This window comes from Osmia lignaria, chromosome 14 (assembly GCF_051020975.1).
Source record: "Osmia lignaria lignaria isolate PbOS001 chromosome 14, iyOsmLign1, whole genome shotgun sequence".
NCBI lineage: Eukaryota > Metazoa > Arthropoda > Insecta > Hymenoptera > Megachilidae > Osmia > Osmia lignaria.
Genome location: NC_135045.1, coordinates 2,702,940 through 2,715,828, shown reverse-complemented (window position 1 = coordinate 2,715,828; position 12,889 = coordinate 2,702,940). Strand labels below are relative to the sequence as shown.

General features: G+C 40.0%; 1 protein-coding gene across 18 annotated transcripts in view; it reads left to right on the top strand.

Annotated features, from left to right (window-relative positions):
* The window catches only part of LOC117607241 (discs large 1), a 371,089-nt gene that overhangs the window by 43,254 nt on the left and 314,946 nt on the right, over positions 1-12,889 (top strand). For 17 of the 18 annotated variants that reach the window (XM_076692125.1, XM_076692133.1, XM_076692131.1 and 14 more), the window contains one exon: positions 11,286-11,417. In XM_076692125.1, coding sequence (XP_076548240.1) covers positions 11,286-11,417 — 132 coding nt within the window. Of the gene's footprint in view, positions 1-3,189; positions 3,317-11,285; positions 11,418-12,889 lie in introns of those variants that run through there. The other variant, XM_034330708.2, reaches the window with a different exon arrangement.

The window sequence follows — 12,889 nt, the reverse complement described above, 5'->3', positions numbered from 1 at the left end:
GGGTTGGAGAGTGAGGGGAGTAAGGGTGGCGAGGGGGGCCAGGAGCAGCGTGGGTTTGGGGGGTGGTCCGGGACGAGTCAAGGGGTTGGAAAAGGGACGACTCCGCCAGTCAGCGGGTTAAAGCCGCTCCGAGCGGGCGTTCCATGTGCGTCAAACTGTGTTTCCCGGAAATTCCAACGGGATGTCGCGCAAAAGAATGCCTCTCATGCTGGTTGTCGAATCACGTGCGGTTGTTAATCGTGTCGGACAGCTGATCGCGATGTTCAGTTGCGTAATTAACGGTTAGTGGTGATTGCTTTCCTCGATTTCCTCGGAATCGATGCATCGGTGTATTCGATTTCCTCGTTGTGCAACGAATCGACGGGTATACTGTACCAAGTGTCGTCGTTTTTCCTATGACAAGCGTGTTAATTAAACACTACGCGTTCGCCGTGGATATGTGCTCTCCTGGATAAATCGTAAATCAACATTCGATCGATTGAACGTTATCGAAGATTGTTTTTACAGTTTTGTGAATCGGGAACACCTGCATCGTAATTGCGTGTAAACGCGAATTTCTCAGTTAGAAAAATCAAGTTTTACAAGACGCTTTTACGAGAACGAATCAATTCGTTTCGAAATTATCGAAAGTATCGGTACACTTCAGTGGACACGCTGAAAAATTTATTCAATCGCGATATGAAATTTATTCCGCTGATTTCGGATTTCGGACAGAATTTTTCAATTAATCAGATGTTCGATGTTCGAAGGAAAAATCGTGGAATGGGAGTGGTGTTGTTATTAGGGCGTTAAACTTTCGGTGCACATGCTGCTACACGTGTCAGTCGAAGTCGTTGATTTCGCAATGCGATTAATTACCGATACAGTTTTTGATCGTCGCGTTCGGCTTTCCAGAGGATTTGTGTGCAAAGCGGGAGCCATTCCGGCAAAGATAGATTGTAAATGACGTGAATGAACCACGAGTCAGTAACGTTCGATAACACGTACGCGATACTCTCACTGGTGCCTCTAATTTGCTTATCAGAATCTGATTTTCAAACGGCCGCGAGTTGTTTGTACGATTGTAATATTCCAGAACAATTTATTGTTAAAAGGCAAACGTCGGTGCCTGGAAACGAATAATAAATTGAACAGTTTGTATCGAATGAAAACCTTTCAGGGATAAAAATGTTCGTGTTTGTTTAACGTGAAACATCAGTCAAAAATAGTATTATTTAATTTATTCTTCTTTTGTCAATAACAAATATTATCAATATTTCGAACAATTGTGCGTGAAACTCGGAGTGCGTTCGAGTTTACACAAAGTTTCCCAGCTAAATTTGTGCGATGGTGAATCATTCGAGGCGTTGCGCAAAATAAACGCAAATTACGCAAAATTCGTGGTGCAATTAACGAAATTCTGGGGTTTGGTGTCCTACATGATTAACGACGTGGACTCGTAATCAATTATTGGGAATTCACGAACAAGGATCGCGCGCGTTATTTCGTTCAATCTATCAATCGTTGAAACTGGATAAAAACTATTCGTTAATTGGTATTATGCCTGCAGAAATATCCTCTACTTAACCGGAAGGCGAGAAAAGGAAATCAATGAAACGTTACATTGTCGTATAAAATTGCACGATGAATATGTAATAAATCGAATGAAACGTTCGTTACTAAATTAATTCTTTCCAATTAATTATAAATTGATACATTTCACGGGTCGTCGAATATTGCATCGATACATCATCGGTGATTGAATCAAAGCTTGATGCGTTGTAAAATTTTTCTCCAATTGACGCGTTTAATTCGTCGCTACGTCGTTTCGTTTTGATGTCGTTAAATTCACAGAGATAAAAAAAAAAAAAAATACGAGTGACCTCAGGTAGTATTCGTTGACTAGTGTTCAGACTGCAAATCAATCGTGTGTCTGGTTTAGACAGATCGGCCACGTGCGCGTGTTTGGCATCGCGAATGCACTTGACTGCAACCATTTTCCAAGCAGTTGCATAACCAGCCTCTCGGGAAAATCGCGTTAACTGCATCGCGAATCACGCTATCAGATGTTTCTCATTTCCGCGTTCATCTAAAATCACCATGAACGCTGAACGAGTCAGCGATTAAATCGACCCGATTAATTTTGTCCAGGATTTTCGGAGTACTGCAATTGGTTGCACGGCACCCACACCAGACCGTCGTTCATTAATTTTATCGCGCGACGATATCGCGCCGCTTCTAATGGAACGGTTTTTCGTAAGATAACAATTTCGATGAAATGATTAATTCTCGATGGAAAAAAACATTCGGTAAACGTAGCACGGTGTCGAGTTACTGGAATTTGTAAAATATATAGTCGTTTGGGGATGGTCATCGTTTCGTGCATGAAAATTAAACGGTGAAACGGAACTGTATTACGCGCCGCCATGTATCGAAGAACGATGGTGTTACGTTTCCGCGTTAAACAAGGAAAAGATTTTTCAGCTTCATATTGTTCATAGCTGTCGCTTATAGTTTTCTACTTTCCTTTCGGACGAAAAAAGTGGAACGTTTTTCAATCAACAGTTCGTCCGATGTTTCTCGCGAAGTTTCGCGTTTAATTCACCCTCGGGTTTATCCGGCGTGAGTGTGTAACACGTGCAGTGAAATCGACGCGGAGAATCGAACTACACTTTTTACTCGTTCGATCTCCGAGTTCTTTCGTGCTGAAACGATTCCTGTTGGTGAGGTGTTTGAAAGGTTCGCGACACGGACACGGGCGAGGTTCGAGTCTGCAATTAAAATTGGTCGACGAAATTTCATCGGCAGACATCGGCTACGCACTTAACCGTGTTCCTGGCCGTGATTAGAGGGAAAGAGGGTGACAAAGGAAGGATCGAAGGAAGAGAGAGAGAGAGAGAGAGAGAAGTGTTTTAACGAGCCAACTCAGATATTAGCTGGATTCGATCCGTGTTATTTACGGTGCATAATAGCGACACGAGTGGAGCCGCGTCAATTTGTCTCTCCTTTCGACGGAGATCGTTAGAGAGAAATCGATCGATACGATCGATCTGTTCGGTACGCATATCCACCGCGGATACACGCTCGTTCCGTCGCCGACCATGTACCGGTGCTCAGCCGGACACCGATGTTCCGGTACGAGTGAAGGATCGTCGAGCGGATCGGCGAACTGACAGAGAAGGAGGTTTATTCGCTGAAGCATAGAGCCACGGCAACACTTTCACGTGCTCGCTACCGCCAGCATTTTGCTGTTAATTAGCAGACATGTATGCCCACGTGCACGGTGATAACGGCATGTGCTGTTATCTGCCAACCGTGTTCTACCTCGAGCGATATCGTAAGTTCTCGCCTCCTTTTTATTTATACATTGTGACCGAACTAATCTTCTTTATCTTTTTATCTCAACTTTGTTCATTTCAAAAAATATCATGGGTCCTGAAAGGATTAATCCTTGATAGTTAAAACAATGACGATCTTCTGCTTCTATACAAAAAGTCTCATCTACCCTAGATGATCTACCCTAGCAGTTCAAAGAAGTATCGCGATTCCTTTAGTCAGTTCGCAACGAGTTTCCCTTAAACGAGAAACTATATTTCCGAGCGTATTAGTTTGGAGAATGGAGAGATTAGCGTTATTTTAGGGCGGAACGAACGTTAAACGAGCAACGAGCCAACGGAAGGGAACGGACGTAACACGGGCTGAAACTTATTTAGGGAAAAGATAGCGAAAGGTTTTTGCATAATGAAGCAGTTAAACCACGGTCTCCTTTAACGCGAAGACGTTAGCCAAACGCTTGCCGAGTAAACGTTACCAGCTCGGTAATCGAATAAACGAGCGGTGAACCGAGCTTGTTTATGTCTTTCATGTAAATCCCGGAAAATTCATTTTCCGTTCGCGTTTCAGTAACGTTGGTCTCCGTGAAAATTCGTTGATCGATTTACTCGAGTCTTTCAGTATCTTTGATTGGTACCTCACCGCGAAACTGTAATTTTGCAAATCTCTTCGCTTTCACTATAAAACGCGTCTAGTTCGCCGTTCCTTAATCTCGACGGAATCTGATAACGCTTCGAAATGATTTTAATATTTGCCTTAGATGGATGATAAAATCAACAGCTACCAACCATTCCAATACCGTGATGCTTTTCCGTTTACAGTCCAGCCTTGGTGAATTCCGTGTTTAATAAAAAATAAATTACAGATAGAAAATCAAAGTTCACCGAATTTCGCTGAATTTTTACGATCCTTCTGCTGATATTCGGTGATTTATTTGAGGTTCGCGACCGGTGACATGTACCAGAACAGCGATTAAAATATCGGAATTTAATTTTCGCTAGTCCATCATGGAAAATGTATAGTATCGTTGAAAAATATTTTTGAAGCTTTAAAGTGATTATTCAAAGCGGTGATAAAAGAACGAGTTAAAAGTCATCAGAGGGAAACTCGAGGAATCGCGATCACTCGAAGAAAACTTTCGAGAAAATCTTTATAGATTACGGTTTTTGTTTCCACGGTAATTTTCAATGGTCGACAATGGATCCAGAGAGAATGGACACTGAGATTATCGCGGCTTCACGCTATGTTTGCTCCAGACTACTGCTCGGTGGGCGGAGGATCGTTTCAGCTGTCGCGTACAGAATTGAGATTAAATTGGCACTGTTTGCACGAGCACGCAATCCACAGTCCTCTCGCGAGTCTTCTTTATTATCATTCGCGTGTAATGCGGAGGCACGTGACGGAAATTAACTTGAAAATTTTTCCGGCAATCGTGAATCCTCCCACGTCCTCTCGGCCATTGATTTTACTTCGACAAAGCAGATTTTTCAATTTTTCAATTCAACGATGATTTTAACGCGTTGCAACGAGGGTGTTTATTTAATAATCGTCAGGGAAAAGAATTTTACATTTGAAAAATTAATACTGCGATGAAAGAAAAACCAAACGGACCGGATAAAAATTTGTATTCTATGTTTGTCGGTTACCAGGTGTATTTTGTTACTGTATGTATTCGTTTGTTGAAACGCAAAAGGTCTGCGCATTAATAAACTGTTATTATTTTTCCTCCTGGTTGCGCGTAGATAAAACAATGATCTGCAAACACTGAATAACAGTGCCGATCGCAGCGAACCAACGGTCCTGGAATTATTTATAGGTTCTTTTTGCGAATGTACAATAAACAATTTACGATCCCAGATATTTTATCGTCGATATTCTCGGTGCGGTACTATGTGAATTACGTTTAATATCATAGAATCTCTCATCGTGTCTCGAGTACGATGAACACCTTGCTAGTATAAAACTTGTAACAGTAAATTACCGGTACGTGGCTCACGTAAATTGAACGTGAATGGGGGGGCCAGAAGATGCAGATGTACTTTCCGCAAGTGTACCAACGCTCGGAACAAATGAGTTGGATAATAGAAGGAGAAAAGTAAGAGAATTTGTAGGAAGAGGGTGGAACGCGAAGTGAAAAAGCAGACCAGACGTTTCGAATCCGTTTTCTTCATCCGACAGTAATAATGAAAGAAATTCTTCGTTTGCATGGAGCGTCGGTAGTCTTTTCTTTTTTCCGCACGGCGGCCATTCATCATTCCTCCTTGTGCCTTCTATATGGATTATTTTCATTCATACTAAAATTTACGTTACACTATTCATCATCCATTATACGTTTTATTCTCGAATAGCATTGATTGTCATATTAGAAAATTATCTTAGAATTGGCAGGAAAATTGGAGTAAATATGTATACACAAAAATTTGATAAGTTGCATCGCGCGTTTTTGCAAAGAAATTTGCTACGACTCGTCGCGCCTTTTTTCTGTGATTTTTCGAGAGAGATTGGATTTTAAGTGTTCGAAAGCTTTGTCGTCGTTCACGGAAGAAATATACGGGAAGAAGTGGCACGGAATATTAAGGAGGACGGAATTACTTTTTTATCTCGGCTTAACGTCGGCCTATCGACCCGAAGGAAATTTATTACCTTTAATTTTTCTCTTATTTTTGACTAGTTCGAGTCACGGTCGAAAGGTTCGATATTTTCTTGCGATTTTCATCCTGTTCCCTAGCGAAGAATTACTTTTCACTCAATAAAGATGATATGCCTCGTCGAATGGATTTTTTTAAAGATCCGTTTCGATGTTCGGAGCTTTACGATTCTCATTCATATAAAAATCTCTGTTCCTCAAGGAAATATCTTGATAATAATTTAACTTTAATTAGATAAATTAAAGTTGTTTGATTTCGATGAGTTTGTCAGTCGCGTTTCTCCACATTTATCAGACGGCAGTGAGTTTTCCGTGGCACGGGACGAGGTGAGATCCAATTATTCGAAATTTCCATAATTCTAGAAGTACAGGTGCCGTATTCGTGCAGCACGTAAATTCGGAAAATCTGTATCCCGCTGTTCCCCTGTTTATCTTGCACGCCAGACGCCACGAGCGGTTATACACCGGCCTGGATTAAACCTTCTCCGCGGATTCGCGAAACTTCTAACTTATTCGCGTCTAACTCGCTCTCATCCCCATTCGACCCTCGATCCTTTTGCTTACCTACGTTATCGTCGCCCAAGATTATTTGGCGTTCGTTAATAGAAACAATATTTGCTTGCTTCCCTTCGAACGATGAACTTTAACCCCGTCGAAGGGGTTCGTGGTTAAAACTTTGTCTAACACGTTCGATAGTAACGTTCGCTTGGAAATATTTCATTAGAAGATGTGAAACCCTTAGTTTTTATTATTAAAAAATATTATCATAGAATAAATGAAGTACCTTGAAAAGTGTTTCTTGATAAATAGAACAATTACGACTACTGCACGTCGCTGTTACTCCACTTTCGTCGATGATGAATTCGCGACGTGTTCGGAGGCATCAGTTCCCTCGATGCGTGAACCGTATATACCCGGTAAAGGATGTTATGGATCACCGGTCATGGGGGACGTTTCAACCACTATTTTTCATGAGGGCCTCAAAACGACGAGCATCGTTCCATTTACCTTTTATGCATACTTTCATAAAGCATGATAAATGTTCCGGTTTGTGCGGTTTCGCGTGTATCCTGTTTGCATAAACTTAACCGTAGGAATATTCCCTGTCGTTATTACGTAGGGCGCACGTAAAGGATTCGTATAATTTGGTTTTACGAGGGTAGTTCTATCATTCCAAGCAACGTACGAGAAGAGGATCCCGTATTCACGAAGATCATTGAACTCTCTATCCCAATGAATTGTTGCGATCTCGTAAGTTTAACTGGCCGAGTTGAAATCTCGTCTCATAGAAATTATTTCACGTCATACGCTGTAATTCTTGTAAAATTTGTTACATTATGTAAGAATTCTAAGGGAAGTCATTTGATAAATGCTACCGTTGAAGGCAACTACGGTTGCTTTTAATGAAATTTAAAGTTGGAACCCAGGATGTTTTATACGTTTCATTGGTTGCGGGAAACGTAGCGGAGACACGAGTGCCGTAATTCACTTCGATAATTAGCGTGCTTTAATTAGACGCAGAGCAGGCTCGGGATACGTCCTTTAATTATTGCGTGCGAACTGTGTCAGCAGCGCACGTGCTAATGAACGATGAAAATAATAGCGCGGCGACCGTCTTCGCCTGTATGTTTCCTTCTTCCCTGTCTGCTTTCGCTTCAAACCAGATCCTGAATTAACGTTTGAACAGGGGCCGAAATTAATTTCCGCATTCCAACTTGGTGATTAGATGTTCGCGAAATTTTTCAAATTCTTCAGCGTCCTTTTACACCAGCCTTGGGCGAATCGATGTCCCTTGGGTAGTTATTTTATCGCTTAGCTAAGCGATTCCCGAGGAGATAGGAAAGGAAATTACACTTCTCTGGTAATAAACGTATTTTTCATACGTGAAAAGTCGTCGGAAAGTATTTCCCCTTACAAAAAACCGTATAAACTAATTCGTGGAAAGGGAAAAGAAGACAAATTTACGTTCCCTTTATTTTGCATTATTCCACTGCAACTACTCTCCACTGTAAAGGATCTCTTTTCACTTGCTCTGATTAAAAATCCAGCGGTTCAACGCTCGTGTTTCCAGTTGTGCAGGTTTCTTAATTAAGTCCTTTGAAATTTTATTGTATGAGAACAGAACATGGAATGTGGAATGTAACTACAGGGTAATAAGTAAATTGAATTTATTTCGCGCAAATTCAATCTATTTTCAATTTTTTTTTTCTACTGTTCACTTCGGACGATTTTTATCATGAAATTTCTGGGAATTCTGACCATATGCAATCAGCGATTTGCAATTACGTTCATCTTGTCTGGCAAGAGAAATTTGAACTCCCTTAACATCTTTTACTCTAAAATATTTACTGCTCCTCACAGACTTATTGTACTTTAAAGAAGTGAAAGTTCTGAATCATTCTGAATTTCACACCTTAAACAGAAGTAATGAAACTTCGTTTTACCGTTCCGCTGGAAGAACATTTTGTATCTCGTTCACGGTCGGTGTTGAAGTTAAAACGAGACGAAAACTCATTTGCAAAAGTTTGATAATTACCAAAGATCGAGACGCGGTAATTGAAGGAGGACGTGGTCACGCTTGCTTGAATTATTAAGTTGAGATGAATAGCCGTACTTGGCATAGTTTCATTGCTGTTCGCGAAGGCAGATGACTTACCCGTTGCCCTCTTATTACCCTGGAGAAATTGTCTCTTTACTGCTGAACCAGGTAGACAGAAATGTATGCAGGTATTCGTGGATATACATCAGAGGGACAGGGTTTACACATTTTATGATAGTGTGTATTTCTTGAAAGGGTTGATTTAAAATTTTTAATGAAATATAAGTTTCTAATGAATAGTATAATTCCTGTCGCAATAAATTCGTTTACTTTCTTTTAATTTTTAATGAAATACCAAGTCACTGCCACTGATTAGTATTGAGTATCATAGGGGTGGTCGGGGGAGGAAATAGAAGGTCTATGAATTTATACACTCAAATTTTGCGTTTCATTACATAAAGTTAACGCAAATTAAATTCTACGATGTAGGTATATCGTGTCCCGTGTAGCACAAAACTTGCGTACATTCTTGTAGAGTGTAAAGGGTATTCGTATCCGGCTACTTTTTTTCGTTTACACGGGAAGCAGTTTTCTCGTTTCACCGCGAATCCTGGATGACGTGAAAATGGAATGGACGAGGAAGCTCTTGTACACGAATATCTAGCCAGCTTTCGAGGAATGAAAATGTTACTTTGACTTTCATTCGAGTATATAAATGAACGCCAACTTGGCTGACGTTTTGGTTTTTGTCAATTTATTTTGTAACGTTTCTTTTTTTTCTACGAGAGTAGTAATTAGAAGTAATTAAATGTTTCTCTTTTGTTGAAGTAAAATGATGTAACTGTGAAATTTAAATAACAGTTTATAATGTATTTAACTACAGGGTATTCAACTTCACAGAGTTGGTAATTTCAAGTGTTTTCCATAAGGAAATGTCTGCAATTGTCTTTGGAAAGAGCAAAAGGTTGCTTTCAGAATGGAGCGTTTACCGGTAATTGACCACTTAGCATCCTCATTTAACGGAACGGTTAATGATAATTAGCTCAGCCTGTTGGGAAGATCCGCCTGGTTATCTGGAAAATGATTTTCGTGTGAAATTCCTGTCTTCCGCAGCTGTTTTGACTGGATAAGAAATCGTTTCTTCGGTCATTTTTCTTGCGTTACGCAGATGTCGCAAGAATGGAAACGTTCTTTAATCAGAGTCGCAATTCAGAATCTGTGATTTCATTTTAATAACACAATAATTTACCGAATTCCACGAATTTGTTATATTTTGGTCCCTGATATCATTTGTCGATTCCTTCTTTATGGTACTCGATCAAACACGGTGATTGTACCGTTAAGAGCATCATTAACAAGATGCTCATTAGAGTTCCAGTAATGACGTGACTTTTAATGGACTTTTGGGCGGTGTTCAAACGTCATGCCTTGTAATTTTAATCGTTTAATCTTCTTATCGCCTAACAAGTTAATTAACGATGTCAAAGAATTTGTTAACAAATTGTATTAAATTATTTCGCAAATTTTATCCTGTGTTAAAAATTAAACAAAATATCAAATGCGATAATTTTCGATTCTGAACATTTGCAAAGTTAAAATTCGCGTTACCATTTGGTGGAAGATATTTATATGGCTGTTTGCTAGCATATTGTTTTGCGAACAAAAGACGGTCACTGGTTCGTTTGAGAGGAGGCCAGATGAGGACGTTTCGAAGTGGTAAAAGTAGATCGATCCTTTCTATGAGTTTGGGATTCGTTCAGCAAGTAGTACGAATCAACAAGTGTGTCGATCGCTTATCCACAACCGTTTAAACTATCTTGAAATAGATCAATGGAGTTATTTTTAAATTTATTAACCATTCCGTATTTCTCCTTAGATTTTCCAATAACTTGAAATGTAGGAAATCATGGTGAAAAATTTGTTTCATTTTACGGACTTATACTATGAGTGCATATGAGATTTTCAAGCTCCCCTCTTATTTTATGATACATTGATATTGGTACTTTTCTATGTATCAATAATAAATGTTACTTTTTGTGGACAAAGGCAGTTGAAAGTAGCTAGAAAATGGCATATGAATCGTCGACAAATTCATCCTTACTTTTCAGCTATTTATATATTTTTCAAATGCAAAATTGTATCCACTCTTTCGATTCGACCTAGAAAGCATCAGGATATAAAAGTGAATTCTCAGCATCAGAGCTACTCGTTGCTCTTCCCTCTTTTTTTTTTTTAAAGAGAGAAGTTCCACGTACACGATGCTCGTGTTGCCATTTTGCGCTAGAAATCAGACGCACCTGTGCATCTATTTGTCTTTTATTTCTCGAAATTTTATGCATGTCCCAGCTGCTCGTTTCTTTGTGCAGCGTGCTTTTGTCTTCTCATGAAAACGAACGTACGGTTCATATTTTAATGGAAATTGTGTTTTTTTGCAAGGTATTTTCAACGTACAAAAGATGACAGTATTTATATAAATTTTGTCATAATAAATTTTTATATAACTTTATAGAGTACCTCTTTGCTTTTCAATTTTATGAAATATCTAATTTTACCTTCTTATAGCGAAGTCGGGTTATTCGTAACCCAAGCGTACAAAGGTTAGATGTCTAAAAAAATACTCTAAAATTTAGGAAATTATTACTATCTCAGTAGTCCACGGTCTAAGGATTAATTTAAACTCTCTCCCTTGAATTAGTGAAATAAAAAAGTTTTGATATTTTAGAGATGGAAATTTCGTTAAAACTTTGCTTGATTATGCATAATTCTAACTCTTTTTGTTCCTTTCAGAGGCTCACAGAGCTTTGGAGCTGTTGGAAGACTATCACGCCAAGTTGACCAGGCCACAGGATAAACAGCTACGATTGGCCATCGAACGTGTCATACGAATCTTCAAAAGCAGACTGTTTCAGGCGTTATTGGGTAAGTGTTCTCTTAACATCGTTCAATTATTATTATACGTCTTTTGACGTTCGTGAAATTTCTCTATCGTTTGAAAAGCCGAAAAATACCTTCGATTCATCGATCTTTTGGAAAGAGGACGCCCGATCCTATTCTCCTCTATGCTTCGGCTGAATCTCATCTTATTTATCGGAACTGGCACGTTGCCTCTCGAACGGCTCTACCGTCATTGTTATTCGGAATAAAGCGCTTTTACCAAACGAATCCGCTCAGAAGACTCGCTGGAAATTTCGATCGAGGTCTTTGCAGTGTTCGAGGGAAAACAGTCTGCTTGATTGAAAAATCATTGTCCAAAATATAATAGAGCATGCATACATTGATGTTAGAATACCTTAAAAAAAAGAAAAAAGAAGTGGTAATGAGTTCTATTGAAAGTGAATGGTGGCCGAGTACAGAAACGAAAGAAAATGCTTTTAAAATTCTGAAATGTCGCTTCATTTTCGGGGCGCGAGCATGGAAACGGTGGGAGTTAGTTCGTAGCGCCAGATTGTAACGTTCGGTCTGTTCGGTATAATGCTTCCGCATAGAGGAGATTAGTCCGTTGCATCTGCAACTGTGTCGGTCGTAGCAGGGTCTGTATGCCGGGGTTCGCCTGTTACTGCTGATAACCCCGAAACACCCTCGCCTCGAGACACCCACCGGTGACGTGGACAATGGCCGCAAGATTACACGTCATATCAGCTTCGCTAAGTACCTAACGAGATTAGAATATTGCCGGGGAACGTCTGAAATTAATCTGTTTCTCTTTCTGCTTTCCCTCGTTCTCGTTAACCCTTGCGCCCCGAACTCAGAGCCATATTCATTCATCCTCTATCGTATATTCAGTCCCCCGTGGTACGGTAATCAACGCGTTAATTAACACCTTATTTACAAGCGTAACGTTCGTTATATCGGCCAGTTACAATGGCGTAATAAACCAAGTTATATGAAAGTTCCAAAATCCTCATATTTTCCTCTTGTCGTGAATTCTGCGCCCTAGGACCCTCGTTACGGTCGTGTTAAACAATAATTAATGATTCGAAGGAGACCGGTACACTGTATCATTGTCCGTGCGCTATAGTTTCCTGGTCAATGGCCATGAGATTACGCGTCAGGTCGGCAGCGTCGTATACGTAACAAGGTTACAATTTCGAACTAAGCACGTAACCGGGCTGTACGCCGGCGAACTTAGAAACTGAAGTTAACGGTTAGGTGCTCGAGTGAAATTCAGCCGAAAGTTCGATGATCTACTGCAACGTTGATTAGCAACGATTGTATCCCGAAACAACGTCTCGCAGCTTTTCAACTTTCCTGACGTACGAGCTCGTTATCAGAGCAAGCACGAGCGATTCCTGAATAAGGGAGATACTAGACTTGTCGAATAAAGCTACGGATGGTTCCGAGGGGAAAAGAGGGATCGTAACAAAAGGCGGTTTCGTGTAGTTTATTGTTTA